The 18,287-nt window shown below is 41.9% G+C and overlaps 1 protein-coding gene across 2 annotated transcripts in view; it reads right to left on the reverse strand.

Moving 5' to 3' along the window:
• Positions 1–18,287, reverse strand: part of ptchd4 (patched domain containing 4) — a 116,794-nt gene that overhangs the window by 41,158 nt on the left and 57,349 nt on the right. For both annotated transcript variants that reach the window (XM_062957226.1, XM_003215358.3), the window contains exon 2: positions 1,347–1,827. In XM_062957226.1, coding sequence (XP_062813296.1) covers positions 1,347–1,827 — 481 coding nt within the window. The remainder of the gene's footprint in view (positions 1–1,346; positions 1,828–18,287) is intronic.

An 18,287-nucleotide genomic window follows, 5' to 3' on the forward strand; every position in this document is an offset into this window, starting at 1 on the left:
AGCCAACAATGTGCAATCACCGATAACCCATTTATAAATTATTATTTTTTTGTGTGGCTTTGGTATATTTGGAAACAAAGTCCATGTTATGAGAAAAATAAATAGCTTCATCGTATTTGTTTTTTCTAAGATGGAATGAATGATACAATCTTACAGTGCTTTGAAGGGGAAAAGCTAGTCATCTAAATGCCAGAAAAGTGAGGATTGGGGCCAACCTCAAGGGAGCAGACCATTTGGCTAATATTCTTCAATTCACCTAACATTTATGGTATAGGCTTATATTCTTCAATACAACTGATATTTACTAAATTAAACCTCGCTAATTGCACAGAGATATACAGACAGTCCCCAACGAACAAGATAGGTTCTGTAAGTTTGTTTTTAAGCTGAATTTGGTTGTAAATCAAACTCCAGCCTCTCTTTCTCCGTGTATACATGTGTGTGTGCGCACGCATGCGCGTGCACACGTGTGTATATAAGTTTTAAATAGTATAGGGAAAGGTTAACATCTCTGTGATATTGGTTTTGCTGTCTGTGTCCCTGTAAGATTTTACCTCACATTCTGTCCCTGTGAGAGTTCAATTTTGAAAGCTTTGGCTTGTTGTAGGAGCAAGAAACCTTTTCCCCATGATAATAACTATTTCAGGAGTGGATTTCCCTTCCTAAAGGTAAATTTTTCTCATTTCCTGTTGTCTTTCCCTTGTTTTTAACTATGTGTCATTCTAAGTCAGAGGTTTGTAACCCGGGGACTGCCTGTATATGAATTAGTCCTGCCCCAAATACTTTGGAGTTTTCTTCTTGATAAACAGGCTGTATCTGCTGTAAAGGGATAAGTCTGATTGCATTCAACAGGAATGCATTTTTTGCAAATAAATTACTTAGTAGGTTTTTTGAACCCATTTCCCTCTCTCTATGAAAAGAGCAACACCTTCCATTTGAAAAGATGCTGCGAATCTTTTCTTTTTTCAGTTTCCCTCCCTCCCCCTCTCCCTTTTGCCTTTCTTATCAGTCCTCCATCAACATCTGTTCAGCAACTATCCATCCTGTCTGCTGAGCTGACTAGTTTTCAATAACAATTTCTCCTTCGTTTCGTAACTTGGATCAATAAAACGCCTCTCTCATATTGGCTGAGATTCCAACACAATCATTTCACCCTTGCAGTTTTATTTTGTTCAGTTTCCCCCCCCCCCCCCCTGGCAAAGGGACGGATCAATTTAAAAGGATAAAAAAAATCCCCTTGAAGCTAAATAAATAAATAAAGCCCAGTACTTCTGGAGCACAGGACACAATTTACAATCCTGTCATTAAGCCACACTAATCCTATTATTATGAAGATAAATAATTACCCATTGCGAAGAAAGGGATTCCCAACAGAGTCGAGTTATATTTTCCATCAGTAATGAAAAATATCCCTGCCGCAGTGACACTGGAGATGCAGACAGTGAGCACTCCCAGGAGGCCAAGGAAGGGCTTGCTGCGGAGGCAGTCTTTCATGGAGCTGGAGAAGATAGCCGCCATCAGGATGAGCATCAGGCTCACCAAGATCTTGCTCCTGGCCAGGATGCTGGTCTTGTGGAAGTCTCTCCACAGGCTGAAGGAGGCCAGAGAGTAGAGCTGCAGGTCCTCGTATTGGGGCTGCAGCTTCTGCATCAGTCTGCAAAATTCATTCTCCCATTTTTCCCCAATGAGATCCTGAGCCGTAGAATGGTAGGTCTGGAGGTAGTAAGTGACTTGGATGGCTCGGGCTGACTTGACCCTTTGGTCCTTGCTGTTGGGCTGTTCCAAGACTCCACCAAGCTGATGGCCAATAAAAGTGCTTCTTCCATCCTGAGGAGGAAAGGATTTTTAAAACAAAATTATTTGGGCACCAGAAAGAAAGTATTACCCCTTCCTCCCATTGATACACCCAAAATTTCTCATTAAAGTCTCAAATTTGTAACACATTTATTCTTGCAACTTTTCTTTTGCCACATGTTACCAAACTTCTAAGCAATTCAACTGAGGCCCCTTCTACACTGCCCTATATCCCAGGATCTGATAGCAGATTATCTGCTGTAGGGGGCAGCCACAAAATTTCAAGTAAGATGCACACTCTTCACCTACTCTTTAAGTTCTAGTGTGATGATAAGCATGTCTCTTCTTCAGGAGATCATGCCAAAGCCAGTTTGGACTACCAGACTGGGACTAGGGAGACCTGGATCCAAATCCTCACTCATCCACAAAACTCAACCAGGCTCCTTCCACACAGCTGAATAAAATCCCACATTATTTGCCTTGAACTGGAATATATGGCAGATAGAATCATAGAATCCTAGAGTTGGAAGAGACCTTGTGGACCATCCAGTTCAACCCCCCCCCCCCCTGCCAAGAAGCAGGAAAATCGCATTCAAAGCATCCCCAGCAGATGGCCATCCAGCCTCTGCTTAAAAGCCTTCAAAGAAGGAGCCTCCACCACACTCCGGGGGAGAAAATTCCACTGCTGAACAGCTCTAACAGTGAGGAAGTTCTTCCTAATGTTCAGGTGGAATCTCCTTTCCAGTTCAAAGTGGATATTGTGGGATTTTCTGCCTTGATATTCTGCGTGGAAGGGCCCTCAGGTTGGATCTACACTGCCATATAAAATCCAGATGATCATCTTTGAACTAGATTATATGACAGTGTAGGCTCATCCAATCTAGTTCAAAGCAGATAATCTGGATTATATGACAGTGCAGATTCAGCCTCAGCAACTCAGGGCCCTTCCACACATATGACCCAGAATATCAAGGCAGATAATCCACAATATCTGCTTTGAACTGGATTATCTGAGTCCACATTGCCATATAATCTAGTTCAATGTGGATTTTATACAGCTGTGTGGAAGGAGCCTGTCTGGTCACCTTCCATCCTAACCTATTGTCATAAACGAAAGGTGAAGGGGCAATTGCACAAACTCAAACTCCTTGCAGGAAAAGAGCAATAGATATATAATAAATAAATAATAATTAAAAATAAATTGTGCAGAAATTAATGAAGTAATATTTCTACTTTACAATTTGGTGAATCAAATAAGACCACAAGAGCTTGGGCTCTTTTAAAAAGAAATCTGTAGTACAGTTATTTAAGACGTTGTGATTTATAAAGTCTCATCACTTGCATAGAACATTGTTTTCCTCTAAGTTTCTTTGAAAGACATCAAATGTATATATTTATTCAAGTATTTCTGCTTTTTCCTATATAGCTTTTGGAAAATTTTTAACAGCCCAAGCATTTAAACTACTTGTCCAACCCCTTGCTCAATGTAGAAGCCCCGTCTAAAGCATCCCCAGCAAATAACTGTCCATAAGACGCCTCAAAAGGAGGGTCCACCATCTCTCCAGGTTCTACTACAGAACAGCTCTCATTCTCAAGAAGTTCCTTCTAAAGTTCCATCAAAATCTGCCCTCCTGTAACTTCAAACCATTAGACATATTTCTACCCAATGCAGCAGCAGAGGACCTTCAGGTAATGAAAGAGTGCAGCCATGGTGGCCCCTTCTCCACATTGCTTATCATCCTTGTTGCCCTTCTCTGTATCTGCTCCAACATGCCCATATCCTTCATAAGTTTAAGAGACTAGAACTGAATGTAGTCCACTAGATGAGGTCTGACCAGCCTAGAATATTTATAGGGGGAAGTTGCTTTCCTCAATATTCTGGGACCCCTTCCTCACTGCCCTATATCCCAGGATCAGATCCCTGATTATCTTCTTATCCCAGATTGTCAGGCAGTGGAGATTCATATAAACCAGTTCAAAGCAGGTAATCTGGGATGAGATCCTGGGATATAGGGCGGTGTAGATCCAGCCGCTGCCGGTGCAGCGGGTCAGAGGAAAACCTTTACTTTTACCTTAGATCCAGCCAGGGATGCAGTGCATCTAGACCTGCAGATCTGAATTTACTTAGATTAGCTAGGTCATTGCCCATCAATCTTGATTTGCAATCCAAATTCTTTGCAAAGAACTCTACAGATGCATGAAACACACAGTTCTCTTTTAGAGAGTACACTGAAGCAAAATATGAATCGAGCAGTTATTTTCCCTGATTTGTTAGCCATTTACCATCTCTTAAGGCTTAGTCATTTTAGTGATCAGTTTAATGCTTCTCCATCAAATAAAGTAACCCATTGCAAATATCGTTCTTACAAATTTGTGAAATGCAATTTTATTGACAAGAAGTGATCTTGAGTATCCATTTTGTTTTTTGTCATTTGTAGCAGAACATCTCTCTTGCTCATATCTTAGGCCCCTTCTACACTGCCATATAATCAGTTCAAAGCAGATAATCTGGATTATCTGCTTTGAACTGGATTATGTAGCAGTGTAGGCTCATATAATACAATTCAAATCAGATAATCTGGATTATTTGCTTTGATAAAGGTAAAACTAAATGTTTACCCATGACATTACGTCTAGTCGACTCCGACTCTGGTTGGTGCTCATCTCCAATTCTAAACCAAAAAGCCAGCATTGTTTATAGACGCCTCCTAGTTCATGTGGCCAGCATGACTGAATAGAGTGTCATTATCTTCCTGCCAAAGCAGTACCTATTGATCTACTCACATTTGTATGTTTTCAAACTGCTAGGTTGGAGCTAACTACGGGAGATCACCCCGTCCACGGATTCGAACTGCTGATCTTCCGATCAGCAAGTTCAGCAGTTTAGCGGTTTAACCTGCTGTGCTACCGAAGCCCCTGCTGGATTATATGGCAGTGTTGAAGGGAGCTAAATCTATTTATGAAGGAGAAATACATTAAGACTAAACTGTCTTATTTCATGTTATCAAAACTTCAAAGCAATCTTTAACAACAAATTGCTTATCAAGTCACAAATGTGCAGTTGCCATTTTTCTCCTGCTCTCCCCGCATGTCATCATATAATCTTGTTTCACAGGTCAGTTGCCAGATAGACATTGCCAAGGCAAAAAAATGCCACAGAAAAACAGATGAGATGAGAAAAGCAGCAATGAGAAAATGAAGCAGCATTGGTTTCAGACCTCCCAAGCCTTGCAATCTCAAACTTAATTTTTTCCCCTGACAGCTTTCAGCTTGAATCTCACATACTTCACATTGCTTCTTTCCTGATAGCTTCTTTCCCACTCCTAGAACTTCTGCCTAATATCCCATTAAATGCTCATTCAGCAAAATGAGGACATGGTATCTATTTCGTAGACATTTTGTTGTACCGATATCTTGAAAGGCAAAAGCTCCGTTGCCACCTGCTGCTTTGGGAGCTTGTTTCTGAAAGCAAAAGCACACTTTCCACCTTTCCTGTTGTCCCACTTTTTCAGTAATTGTTATTATGTCCCAGTTTCTCTCTCCTAGCAATTTCTCTTTTCAACTTTAGCTTATTTCAACTTCTGTAAACTGAGTGAAAGGTGCAAAAGTAATTGAAAATGGGCTGGGCTTTAGCACAGCTGGCTAATTACAGCAGCAATAGATCTCTACCAACTGAAAGGTTGACAGTTTGAAGCCCAGTTCTGGGTGAGCACCCAACCTTTAGCCCAGCTCACTGTCCACCTAAGCAGTTAGAAAACAGCTGTGAGGCACCGTTTAAGCAGGGAGGTATTTTTATGGCACCATAAAAAAAGGAAACACCAGAAAATACCAGCAACCAAAGACCAGGAAGAAAAGTCTGTGATCAAGCGCTCATTGTCATAGAGGATGGAGCAACAGCAGTTCCTGTGGCCAGAATCAATCACAACATCCAGGATGCTGAAGTTGGAAAAATGCCGACCTATCTGTTGTCTGTTCTGTATGTCTAATGGCACTAAATGTCGTGTATATGTTCTGTGATCCGCCTTGAGTCCCCTTCGGGGTGAGAAGAACAGAATATAAATGCTGTAAATAAATAAATACATAAAACCAGGGGAAGAAGGACAGAATCTTGCCCTTCCCTGGAGACTGTAGGCTCTTCTACACTGCCATATAATCCAGAATATCAAGTCAGATAATCTGGATTTTATGCAGCTGTGTAAATGGAGCCTTAGGCTAAGGTAAACTGCTGTAACCTCTCCAAGTGTGTCTGTTCTTCTTTGTTTATAACTTTTGTCATCTCGTTCTTCCTATGATGTTTTGGGCCACATGTGTCCCAGTTTCCATCCTTGAAATGTTGGAGGGTATGGCAAGGCCTGGGTTGATAGGTATTCCTGACTTTATTATATTTAGTCATGTGGGAATTGGTTGTTAAGACCAACATATGAATTAAAGATAGAAGAACGTCTGGATAAAGAGAAGAGTTAATGTGCTTAACAATTTACCTATGTTCTAAAAACATTTGGCTTATACACCAAATGCGTAGTAAAATTATAACTGAAATCTAGACACCTATGCTTCTTGTTATCTCAGAGGCTTAGAATTCCTAAAAGCATGTAAACTAATTAAGCAAAGCCAGAAACTACATATCACAGAAACCATGTAGCTTCGATCCCCCCCCCACACCATTCCAAAGCTTACACTGAAGACAAACATGTACAAAACAAAGCAAGAACATGACATGTACCAACATACACAAGACAACTAAGCAACACAATACAAACAAACATGCATATCACAGGCAGTTACATGCAAGATCACCCTGAAAAATGAACACAAACATGCAACACTATCTGGAAAAGTCTGAATCACATCATTTGCACAGACCTATTATGAGCCAGATATTGGGAATGATTGTACTGTGAGGTTGTGAGGTAACACTTTGTTTTGCTGAATGCCAAATTAAAATAGTGAATAGTAAATAGTGAATGACATGTTGCATTTCTGTAACTGTGTTTATTCAAGTGGTCATCCATAAATTCACACAACTGGGTTATACTGCACCTGCATAGGCTCTAAAAGAATGGTAACAAGCTCTAAAAATTTTATGGTAACCCTTCCTGCTCTTCTCTGGGCACAAATTACCCACAAGCTAGCAAACTCCTCAGTTCCGTGGATGCAAGCTGCAGCTCTAGGAAAAATATGGCATAGACGAGAAGGAAGGATGGGTGGGGTTGTGAGAATTCACAGGTGACCACTCGGAGAAATACAGTGACCAGTATGCAACATGTCCTTTTTTATGGTCTCTGTGAATTTTTGTGTGTGTCAGGAGCAACTTGAGAAATTGCAAGTCACTGTTGGTGTGAGAGAATTGGCCGTCTGTAAGGACGTTGCCCAGGGGACGCCCGGATGTTTTTACCATTTTTGTGGGAAGCTTCTCTCCTGTCCCCGTATGGAGAGCTGGAGCTGATAGAGGGAACTCTTCCCTTCTCTCCCCGGGTTGGATTCTAACTGGCAACTTTCAGGTCACCAACCCAACCTTCAATGTCATCAGTCCTGCCAGCACAAGGGTTTAACTCACTGCACCCGGTGCAGTCTCTGGAAAGAGAGAGGAAGGCCCAGTCTCTGGGTGGCCTAGCATACAAAGAATCTCTCAGTCTGTCAAAAAGAGGCTATTGTATATGGATCTGTTGCCCAAGAGGGTTCTATGGGGACTGAGAAAAGGCAAGTAGGGCAGTGTTTTGGTTCATTTGAAAGGCCAAAAGGACCTTAGGAAAAAAAGAAAATGTTGGGACAGAGGGCCGCTCTATCCTGATGGAAAACAAGGTATGGTTCATCGATACAGAGAGCAGTTCATTCTGAGGTTCTCGTGCTGATTTAACAGTAACAAGAAAAGCGACCTTCTTAGGACAATAGGTGCTGCAAAAGTATCTGGAATAGCAGAGGACGAATGATGCTAGGGCTGTGGGGGGAAAGTGGAGGAACTGGAGCAGTGAAGAAAAGGTTGATATTGCCACCAGGATCAAGACTGCCAATGGTAGGGATGGGTCAGAACATTGTATTTCCTGGACATCACTCAAAACTCCTAGTTAGCTTTGAGTTTCTCATCAGTCAAGGCATTCAACAGTCCTTGTTCATTACAGGGGAAGTCTTTGATAACCAACCAAGATGGTGAGAAGGCCCGCTGAGTGAAGACATGTGTGGTGGCATATGGTAATGACATGGGCGATCTATTTACTGGATGTGTTGGTGGTATGTTTAGTCAGTAGCATCTTGTGGCAAGCTAGGGCTGATCTATCATCTTTGGAAAGCATTGAAAATAACAGAACAGCCCAAAGGTAGTCCTGATATGATCCCATGCAGGATCCATAATTTGCTATGAGGACAACCAGGGAAGCTCTGGAGTACAATTTTTGGGCAACTAAGTGGAATTTTTCGCCCTTCCTGTGGGCTAAGTTGGCCTTGGCTTATGTAAAGGAGTGGGAGACCTCGGCCATGATGGACTTTGATGGCGTACTTTGAGAGCTACTCTTGGTTATAATTGATTCTGTATCATGTCTTGATCTTGCAGGTGACATTGAGGAAAGAGAACTTCAAGAGAACTAAAGTACTTTGAGGATGTAGGGTAGGAAGGGAAGAAAAGTAGTTGGAGGCACCTGGCTATGGACCCAACAAAAATTAGTCATTCAGGGTTTCAGAGGTTTGCTTTAGCTCCAAGCTAATATACACTGACGGGAACAAGGATGCAGACTCTAGATCCGAGTCCAGCACTGACTTGTGTGTTCAGATGGTGGCAAACAGCATGAAAGAGGTGGCATCAGAGTTTGGGAAGTGTTCATGGTGTAGAGGGAGGCCTGCCTGGGTGGCAGGGTGAGCAGTCTCATGACAGGGAAAGGTGGCCAAGAGCAATGAGATTGAGTGACTTTCCTCGCAATCTGGCAATCTGGCAAGCAGCTTCAGAAAGGTGAGTTGTCTGGCATCCCCTATCAAGGGAGCTGTCTGTGGATCATGGGATTGCCTCTGATTGAGGGAAAAGCTGGCAGAGAAGGATGGCCTGGGGTGAATACACCATTACCGGAACCAGTTGGAAGAGATCACATCTTGCCATTCAGGAAAAGCACAATCAATGTACCCCCAGCAGATGGCCACCCAGCCTGTTCAAAAGCCTCCAAATAAGGAGCTTCCACCACACTCTGAGGCAGAGAGTTCCACTGTTGAACAACTCTTATGGTCAGGAGGTTTTTCCTAATGTTCAGATGGAACCTCCTTTTCTGTCATTTGAACCCATTGCCCCAAGTCCTAGTCTAAAGGGAACAGAAAACAAAACTGTTCCCTCTTCCTTAAGATATTCTTTCAAATATTCAACCATGGCTTCCAGGGAATGTTTCAGTGCTATCAGCAAGCAAGAGGAGAAAAGCAGGACTGACAATATTGAGGGCACTGGTTCTGATGATTCCTGGATTGTCAAGGTCAACAGGCCCAAAGCCTTGGGAGTCAGGGCAGCAGTTTTGCTGGTGACTTTAGAAGATGAAGATTGCTTGGAAGATGCCCTTAGGCTCATGCCAGGGAAGCAGGGGTGAATGATGATTGGTAGAGCATTGTCCTGATTCTGGCCTCCTAGTTCTTGCATTGCCCTGAATCTGGCCTCTTGGTTCTTGTGGACTTGTGCTGTAAAAGCCTAGCAGTTGACAAGAGTAGGTGACATGGCTCTCGCTGAGGCAACGGAAAAATTTTGCATGGCCATCGTAATCTGGTACTTTTCCATTGCACTGGTGCAACACTTGAAACAAGTTGTCTACATCAAGAGGGAAGAACAAACTGTGGTAAAGAGTTGGTCCCAGGTCAGAGACATGAAGCCAATCTAAGATTGAAAGAATGTGGAGAAAAATGAAAGCCAAAGCTATAGACACGTGTAGTTCCTAAAAAGCAGCTGTAGCAGCGGACAAAAAGGAACTGAAAAGCCTGTTGGCTTCAGGGCGATTTATGTTAGCAGGTGTGTATAGCGGAACAAGCAGCATCCAGTTAACACCATGTGTAAAAGACTCAGACCAGGCAGAGGAATTGAAAGAATAAAGAAACTTTACTTGTTGAGTTGAAGTCAAATAAACAGTTCAGCAATCGTATAATGTCCTTGTAGTTGCATAGGATCAATAACTAATCAATCAGCATTCAATATACCCAGCATAGCATATTTAAACCTGCTACTTGACCGTAGCTAGAGAGCCTGTCTTTTCTGTGCTCTCTCTAGAAGCCCAGATTTCCAACTGACAAACCAAGCCATCTGCCAGCAAACTGATACATTGTTTGAGGCGTGGCTTGCCTCTGCAAAAAGATCTCAGCTCCCTTTTTGCAGAGAAAGCAAGCAACTTTGCAAGGATTTCTTTACACACACACACATAGCAATTTGGCGCAATAATTTATGCCCAGAGGAGAGGGGACAGGGTGACCTTCAAAAATGTGAACTTAAAGCTTGTTAGTGTTCTGTTAGAGCAAAGCGTTCCAAACATTTCATGTTGATGACACGCATTTTAGACATGCATTCTTTCATGACACAGCCATTTTGATTCACAAGAAAACTGGATTAAACCAGTTCCTTATAAGAGATATGGATGCATACATAAACTGTAATAATGAAATGTATGGGGACGTAACATATCTCATGGGAAGCTTTTATTAATATTTTCATTAATATGTGATTTGTAAGAGAGTAACATATATTTCCAAGAGTTTTGTCATTTCTCATTACATGCATGTGGCACACCTACACATTGCAGCCAACACACTAACATGTCGCAACGTACAGTTTGGAAAGCTCTGCGTTAAGAACTTGGGTAGGCACAGTATAACCCAGATGTGTGATTCACAGAGACCACGAAAAAGAAACTACTTTCCAAAGCACCAAATCTTTGTATCTTGTTTGTCTATCCCTTGCTATGTCTGCAAGACACTTCAGCAGTTTGCCAACAGTTTCTTCCTGCATAATAGTCTGATATTTTGCAGTAACCTGGAATTTCTCTGCAATATGAAGTGAAAGCCTGCTTTTTGTCATGCTTACAGAACTGATTATATCGGTCTCTGTACAATCTTCCTATTAACCTGGGAGCTAATCACTGCTGTTAAAAATCAAACTGAAGTAATATTTTCTACCTCATGACACCCTTTCCTCCCTCCCTTCTTTCTTTTCTTCCTTCATTTCTTTCCTTCTTTTTGCAGCATTAACTTGATATACCCCAATAAATGTTTCTACAAATGAAGAAAAGTTAATATTATCATTCCACATTCAACTGATTGTATGGCATCAGTTGAAATAAGAGACAATTTAAAATCTCATGCAAATTCCTGAAATACTCCAAGAAAGGTTGTTCATTACATAGTAATCGGCATCAAGGAAGAACTGAATATATTCTTTATTTGCATCCACAAAACCCAAGAATATTTCCAAAAAACTAAATTATTTTGATATTTGTGGGAGTTGCTTCTATATAAATTAAGTGCTGCTAGGATTCATGCAATTGTATTATTATGACTCTATGAATCATAATAATGGAAGAGATCACATGGGCCATCCACTCAAACTCCATTCTGCCATGCACTCCTGACAGAGGGCCAGCCAATCTCTGCTTAAAAACCTGTAGAGGAGACTCCACCAAACTCCGAGACAGCATACTTATTGCCAAACAGCTTTTATTGTCAGGAAGCTTTTCCTCAGGTTTAATTTTAATCTATTTCCTAGTCTTTGGAGCAGCAGATAACAAGCTCACTCCCTTCTCAATATGACACCCTTTTAAATATTCAAGACATATTTATGGTTATCCTGTCACCACTTCACCTGGTAAAAGATTAACACCTTCTTTGTCTCAGTCTTCTCACAAAGGGTGTTCAATCTAAGCAATATGGAGCAGATGAGACAATTGGGGAAATGCAGCCCAAAATAGGTGAAGAAGTAGTTAAGGAACACCTAGCTACCCTAAACGAATTCAAGTCTCCAGGGCCAGATGAACTACATTCAAAAGTATTGAATCAACTAGTAGAAGTAATTTTAGACATCAATACCAGGAGAGATTCTGGAGCAGATCATTAAGGAGGCAGTCTGTAATCACTCAGAAAGCATTATTTTCTAAGTGATTAAGGACTGCCTCCTGAATGAAGCTTGGTAGATGCAGGGAATACTGTGGATGTAGAACATGTTGATTTCAGTAAGGCATTTGACAAGGTCCCCCATGACCTGCTTGCAAACAAACTAGTAAAATGTGGGATACACTACTACTGTTAGGTGGATTTTTAATTAATTAAGCAACCAAACTCAAAGGGTGTTCACTAATGATTTCTCTTCTTCATCTGGGAAGAGGTGACTAGTGGGGTGCCGCAGGGTTCTGTCATGGGCCCAGTACTGTTCAACATCTTTATTCATGACTTGCATCAAAGTTGAGAGGCCATGCTTACCAAATTTGCAGATTACACCAAACTGGGAGGGATAGCTAATACTCCAGAAGACAAGGTCAGAATTAAAAATGACCCAAACAGATTAGAGAGCTGGGCCAAACTAACAAAACAAATTTCAACAAGGACAAATGTAAATTTATACATTTAGGCAGAAAAAAACAAAATACACAGAAACAGGATGGATGACACCTAGCTCAACAACAATGCATGTGAAAGAGATCTTGGAGTCTTAGTAGACCACAAGTTGAACATGAGCCAACAATGTGATGCAGCAGCTAAAAAAGCCAATGAGATACATCAAAATGAATATAGTGTCTAGTTCAAGGGAAAATCATGGTGCCTTTCTATTCTGCTTTGGTCAGAACTCATCTGGAATATTGAGTCCAATTCTGGGCACCATAATTCAAGAACAGTATTGACAAGTTGGAACGTGTCCAGAGGAGGGCAACTAGAATGATCAAAGGTCTGGAAACCATCCCCCATGAGGAGTGGCTTAAAGAACTGGGTATGTTTAGCCCGCAGAAGAGAAGGTTGAGAGGAGAAATGATAACCATGTTTAAATATTTGAAAAAAATGACATAAGGAAGAGTGGGCAAGCTTGTTTCCTGCTAGTCCTGGAGACTAGGACTCAGAGCAATGAATGCAAATTACAGGGAAGGAGATTCCACCATTTTAGTGCCCAGAATTCTGGTGACAGGTGAAGTCTGACCAAATCAGAATAGAAGGGCACTATGACTTCCCTTGATCTAGACATTATACTTGTTTTAGCTTGTGTTCTACTAAGACTCCCAGATTCCTTTCACATGGACTGTTTTCAAGCCAGGCGCCATTCATCCTATAGCTTTACTATTAAGAGATGACCCTTTCTTCTTTTATTTATTTATTTATTACATCATTTCTACCCCGCCCTTCTCACCCATCGGGGGCTCAGGGCATGATGTCTTCTGCGTTCAAGTTGAATAGGGAGGGTGAAAGTATGCAGCCCTGCCGCACTCCTTTCCCAATCTTGAACCAGTCTTGAACCGGAAAGACAGGAGGGAGGGAGTCTGTCTAATTTCAGTTGGGAGGGAATTCCATAGGCGGGGGGCCACCACTGAAAAGGCCCTGTCTCTCGTCCCCACCAGCCGCACCTGTGAAGCTGGCGGGACTGAGAGCAGGGCTTCCCCAAAAGATCTTAGGTTACGTGGTGGGTCATAACGGGAGACACGTTCGAACACTGAAATATCTTAATCAAGCAAGATTCCAGATATGCATTGGAAAAAGAGAGAAAACACATTAACAGGACTTTCCCAAATGAGTAATGAAAAGACGGCTGATGCTACCTGCTCTCTCCAAAGGAGTACCCCATAATCTAGAGGTTCATATTCAAGGCAGATCATAGCTCCCAAGGAGTATTCAGTGCCCTGGAAATTTTGCCAGACTGCTATAGACAACCAAGTCATTACTGAAAATGATGACATAGTGCTAAAAAGTAATTAAAGGTAAAACACCTCTCAAAAACCACTGAAATTTTCTAAGGAGCGACAATAGGATGGGTGGTCCCACAAATGGTGGAATCTAGGGAGGACTTTCACTCTGGAGACATAAGAGGAATAAGTAGAATAACTATTCCTGAACTCACTTCCCATCTAAATCGCTGCATTGCACAACACATTAGGCTACCCTGGAGAATGGCATGCAACTTACAATTAGTTCCAAATGTGCCAGCTAGATTACTATTGAGAACGTATTATTTCACATCAGTTTTAAACAGGAATATTACTGGATGCCAATAGCTTTTGGTGCAATTTGTCAGTGATTACGTTGAAAGCCAAGGGTTGCTTGGGGCCTTGACATTGGGGGTGGGGGCACCTTTTCCTATGTATACCTCTCTAAGCACTGGGATCTTGGAGGAGGCCCATTGCTGGAAGCTACATATTAAGTGGGGATGTGTGGGAGACTTTTTCCCACTGTGACTGGACACCAATCACTGAATCAAGACATTGGGAGATCCCTTGCTGCTGATAGTGACAGTTCAGCAGAAGTGCTGGCGCAAACAGAGGAACCATTTGTAGATGAGTTTGCTTGAGGTGATGCTTCAGAACTGGCACATCATTGCTTTGCAAGGGTAAACAGCCATTGCTGCTTTTTCTATGCAACAGGTTACTGTGCATTTAATTTATCATCGCAGTTTCTTTCTTTTCTTTTTTTTCTTTTTTGCTGCAGTAGGTAACAGCCAAGAGTTGATGTACTTAACAGTATAGTTCACAATTCAGTTCTCCAAGTCAGGTGAATTTGTTTTTTCTCAACTACAAAGCTATTGTTATAACAACAGAGCCAATTTTGAGGATATTGGGCTCTAATGGTCCCCCAACCTACTAGCACAAGTCCAAGAAGTTTGAGAACATTTTGATTGGGCAAATGTCACAGCCAAAAAGGGACAAACATCCTCCAACATACCCTGAGAATGCCCTTTTCCCAAGGTTAAGCCTGATTCTCAGTGAGAAGACATCAACCTCAGGTTGAGGATACTACTACAGTGAAAGCACACAAGCAAACAATCTGAGCTGCTGTCCCATCACCACTGCAAGCTGCAACAGGGAGGCTGCTATAGACCCCAAATGTCTTCGGGAATTTCCCCAATCCCTCTCACCTCACATACCCCCCATAAGCACACTGCTCCTGCCTCTGTTGTTTACCTTCTCAACCTCTTCCTTTTGGCACAACTTCTCCTTATGCCTATGTTCTCTGCAAAGCCACTGCCAAGCAGCAGTTTATATCTGGCATGAACGCCTTGCTTGGCACAATCTCACACTTCAAGCTGCAGCTGTATCCAGGTCTGAGCTGGGGTTGGAGTCATATGACATATGCACAAAGCTCCCCCTCGATGGATTGTCACCTTGACGTGGTGAAGGGGCTTGCGTGTTCCAATGAACCTGAGGGCACAACCACGGGAGTCACACACTCCCAGAATTGGCCACAGGGGAGGTTCCAGACCAAGCACAATCCGAAGACCCAAAGACCTCAATGGCGGAACAGGCGGAGGATAACATGGTACATGTTACAATGTCTGTGAAGGCAGAAGAAGGCTGCAACAGACTGAGAAGCCACTCTCGTGTTAATCACACCACTGCTGGGACCTCAATCTGTGAAGACTGTGTGTTGACCAGCCGGGCACCAACCTCCACACATTTAAAAAAATCACGCACAGGCGTCTTCCAAGAAATGGAGGACCATCATCCTCAAACTACGAGGGATCACCTAAGTAAGTAAGCACAAAGCAGTGTCTCTATATATTATGATGTCCTTGCCTATCAATGTTGAGTTTCTTTGACATGCGATAAACAGCTACACCATGCCATCTCTGATCTCCAGTTGCAACCTCTCAGTTTCTCAAACTAAGAGCCCTTCCACACAGCCATATAACACATAATATCAAGGCAGAAAATCCCACAATATCTGCTTTGAATTTGGACTATCTGAGTCCACATTGCCATATAATCCAGTTCAATGTGGATTTTATACAGCTGTGTGGAAGGGGCCTATGATAGCACTTGGCTTCAACAGAAGAAAATAGTTGGTACAGGAAAATATTTAGCTGCCTTAGTATTTCTGCCCTAAGTATCCCTGAATACAGGACTGTGCCTTTGTGGATTTTGGTTTCTTATTCTTAATTTTCCTAGTCGTATTCTTGGCTGGTCCATGAGGCCATGAAGAGTCAGAAGTAACTGAACGAATAAACAACATCTTTACCTTTTCACCCTACCCTAAATGGTACAATTTCTGTGGTACAATTTCCTTTCTCAGTTTGAGGCATGCATGGATTCTCCCATGCTTAACAAAAAGAACACTATAGATGTCTTTCTACTTCACTTTTGTTTAGGCATTTTTCTTTTAATGCTCAATATTTTTCCCTCCCTCTCGCCCTTTTCTCTTATACTCTTTTCTTCTCTCTGCCAGATGATCAAAACAGATAATCCACATTATCTGCTTTTTACTGGATTATATGTATCTACACTGCTATATAATCAAGTTCAAAGCAGATAATTTGGATTTTATGTGACAGTGTAGAAGGGGCCTACATGCTCCCTGCACTTGTCGTGTCTCTCATTGCATAGCCTGGTTGTGCTCTTCCTTGTCCTTTTTCTTCCTTCCTTCTCTTTTTTCTCTACCTGCCCACACCTTCTCCTCGCAAATAAGTGGGCAAACATTTTCCACTTTGGTTTTTTTCTTGGGGCCTTCCACACAGCCAGAATATCAAGGCAGATCATCCACAATATATGCTTTGAACTGGGTTATCTGAGTCCACATTGCCATATAATCCAGTTCAGTGTGGAAGTGGCCCACACCCCACAATCGCAACCCCTAGCTAACCGTCTTCTTTCTATCTATACCTCTTCTTGTTATACTCATCTTATCAGTCACCCATTCCCTACTCTCCTTGTACCCTCTCTCCTTCCCTCCCTAATTCTTTTGTCAACCTTTTTTCTTTCCTTCTCTCATATCTACTTTCTTCTTTTGCTCCCACTTCTCTGCCAGCACTCATCAGACTCTTCTTCCTTTTCTCTTTTTCCCTTTGCCCCTCCACAAAAAAACTATGAATGCAAGTTCTGTGAGATTCTCAGCATTTTGAAAATAATCAGTAATTAGATTGTTTTCAGGGTGGATTGTTTTACAAATGTAGTCCCTGGTGTTATTCTCTTTCCTCTGAAAGCACCTCTACAATTGGATGTCAAAATTCAGCAAATGCGTTCGTCAAATTTAGGCAGCAAAGAAGTAGAATCCTTTTAAAAGCAAAATTTGAACATCTTCCCCTTTGAATCTGAGATTTTTCGCCATCCTCTTTCCCGCTGCTCTGCTGCTTCAATCCCACAGGCTGCTCCTCCCAGCAGATGCATTGCTAATCATGAATGTCCCAGATAGGGTTTGGTTTCATGCAGGCAATCATGTGAGCCGTACACATACATTGGGGGCATCTCTCTGTGGGGGGGGGGGGGGATTTTTTTTTCTTCAAATGGTAGAAAATATTAATTTTCACAGGTTATTTTTAAGATAAGGTAAAAATTTCCCCCTGACATTACGTCTAGTCATGTTCGACTCTGGGTTGGTGCTCATCTGGGTTGGTGCTCATCTGCATTTCTAAGCTGATGAGCTGGAATTGTGCATAGACACTTCCAAGGTCAACTGGCCGGCATGACTGCACAGAGAGTCATTACCTTCCCACCGGAGTGGTACCTATTGATATGCTCACATTCATATCTTTTCGAACTGCTATGTTGGCAGAAGCTGGGGCTAACAGCGGGAGCTCACCCCACTCCCCAGATTCGAACCACCGACCTTTCAGTCACTAAGTTCAGCAGCTTAGCGGTTTAATCCGCCGTGCCACCGGGAGCTCCGGGTTTTGTTTTTTTTTACTTATATGTTAATTTTCAACAGATATTTTTGTAATAGTGTTGGACTCCGCTGCCTCAAACTGGTGTATTTTGCGGAAAGGCTATCACTAAAATGAAAATATTTTAAATTCACTACATTTTTTTATTGGCAACAAAAACATGTTTGGTTCTGAATGTACATTGGTTAGAAGGTTATAGCCACCCCTTCCTTCTTGGTAAACCCACAACACACACATGTTGAAATATTGTTATCATGATCATTTTCACTAGAACACCAGCACACAAACATATTTCATGCCATCTTTTAAAAAATGTGATGGCTCTGGGAAGAGAAGAAAATGAATGAATTTAGCTCAAATGTGCTAGGGAAATCTTTTGCCATTTGAATCCTGATTCTTGTTATGCTTGAGGGCTTTTATCTAGTGGCGCTGACCCAGAAACTCTTATACGTTCAAGGAGGAGGAGAGTCAGCAGCAGCATTGCATGAAAAATGTTAGATTTTAAAGTTTAGGTAGTAGAGCTTAGGGGAGAAACAGAAATCTGATCATTTTTTTCCTCCCAAAAAAGCAATTTTGGGAAAGGAAACAAAGCAACGTCTTTGATGCTATTATTGAAGGTTATTTACAATACCAGGAAAGATATTGGGTGATGAAAAGAAGGAAGGCTACACTGTTTTTAAAGAGAGTGAAGGGAGGGCTTGGG

This window comes from Anolis carolinensis, chromosome 1, assembly GCF_035594765.1.
Source record: "Anolis carolinensis isolate JA03-04 chromosome 1, rAnoCar3.1.pri, whole genome shotgun sequence".
Taxonomy (NCBI): Eukaryota; Metazoa; Chordata; class Lepidosauria; order Squamata; family Dactyloidae; genus Anolis; species Anolis carolinensis.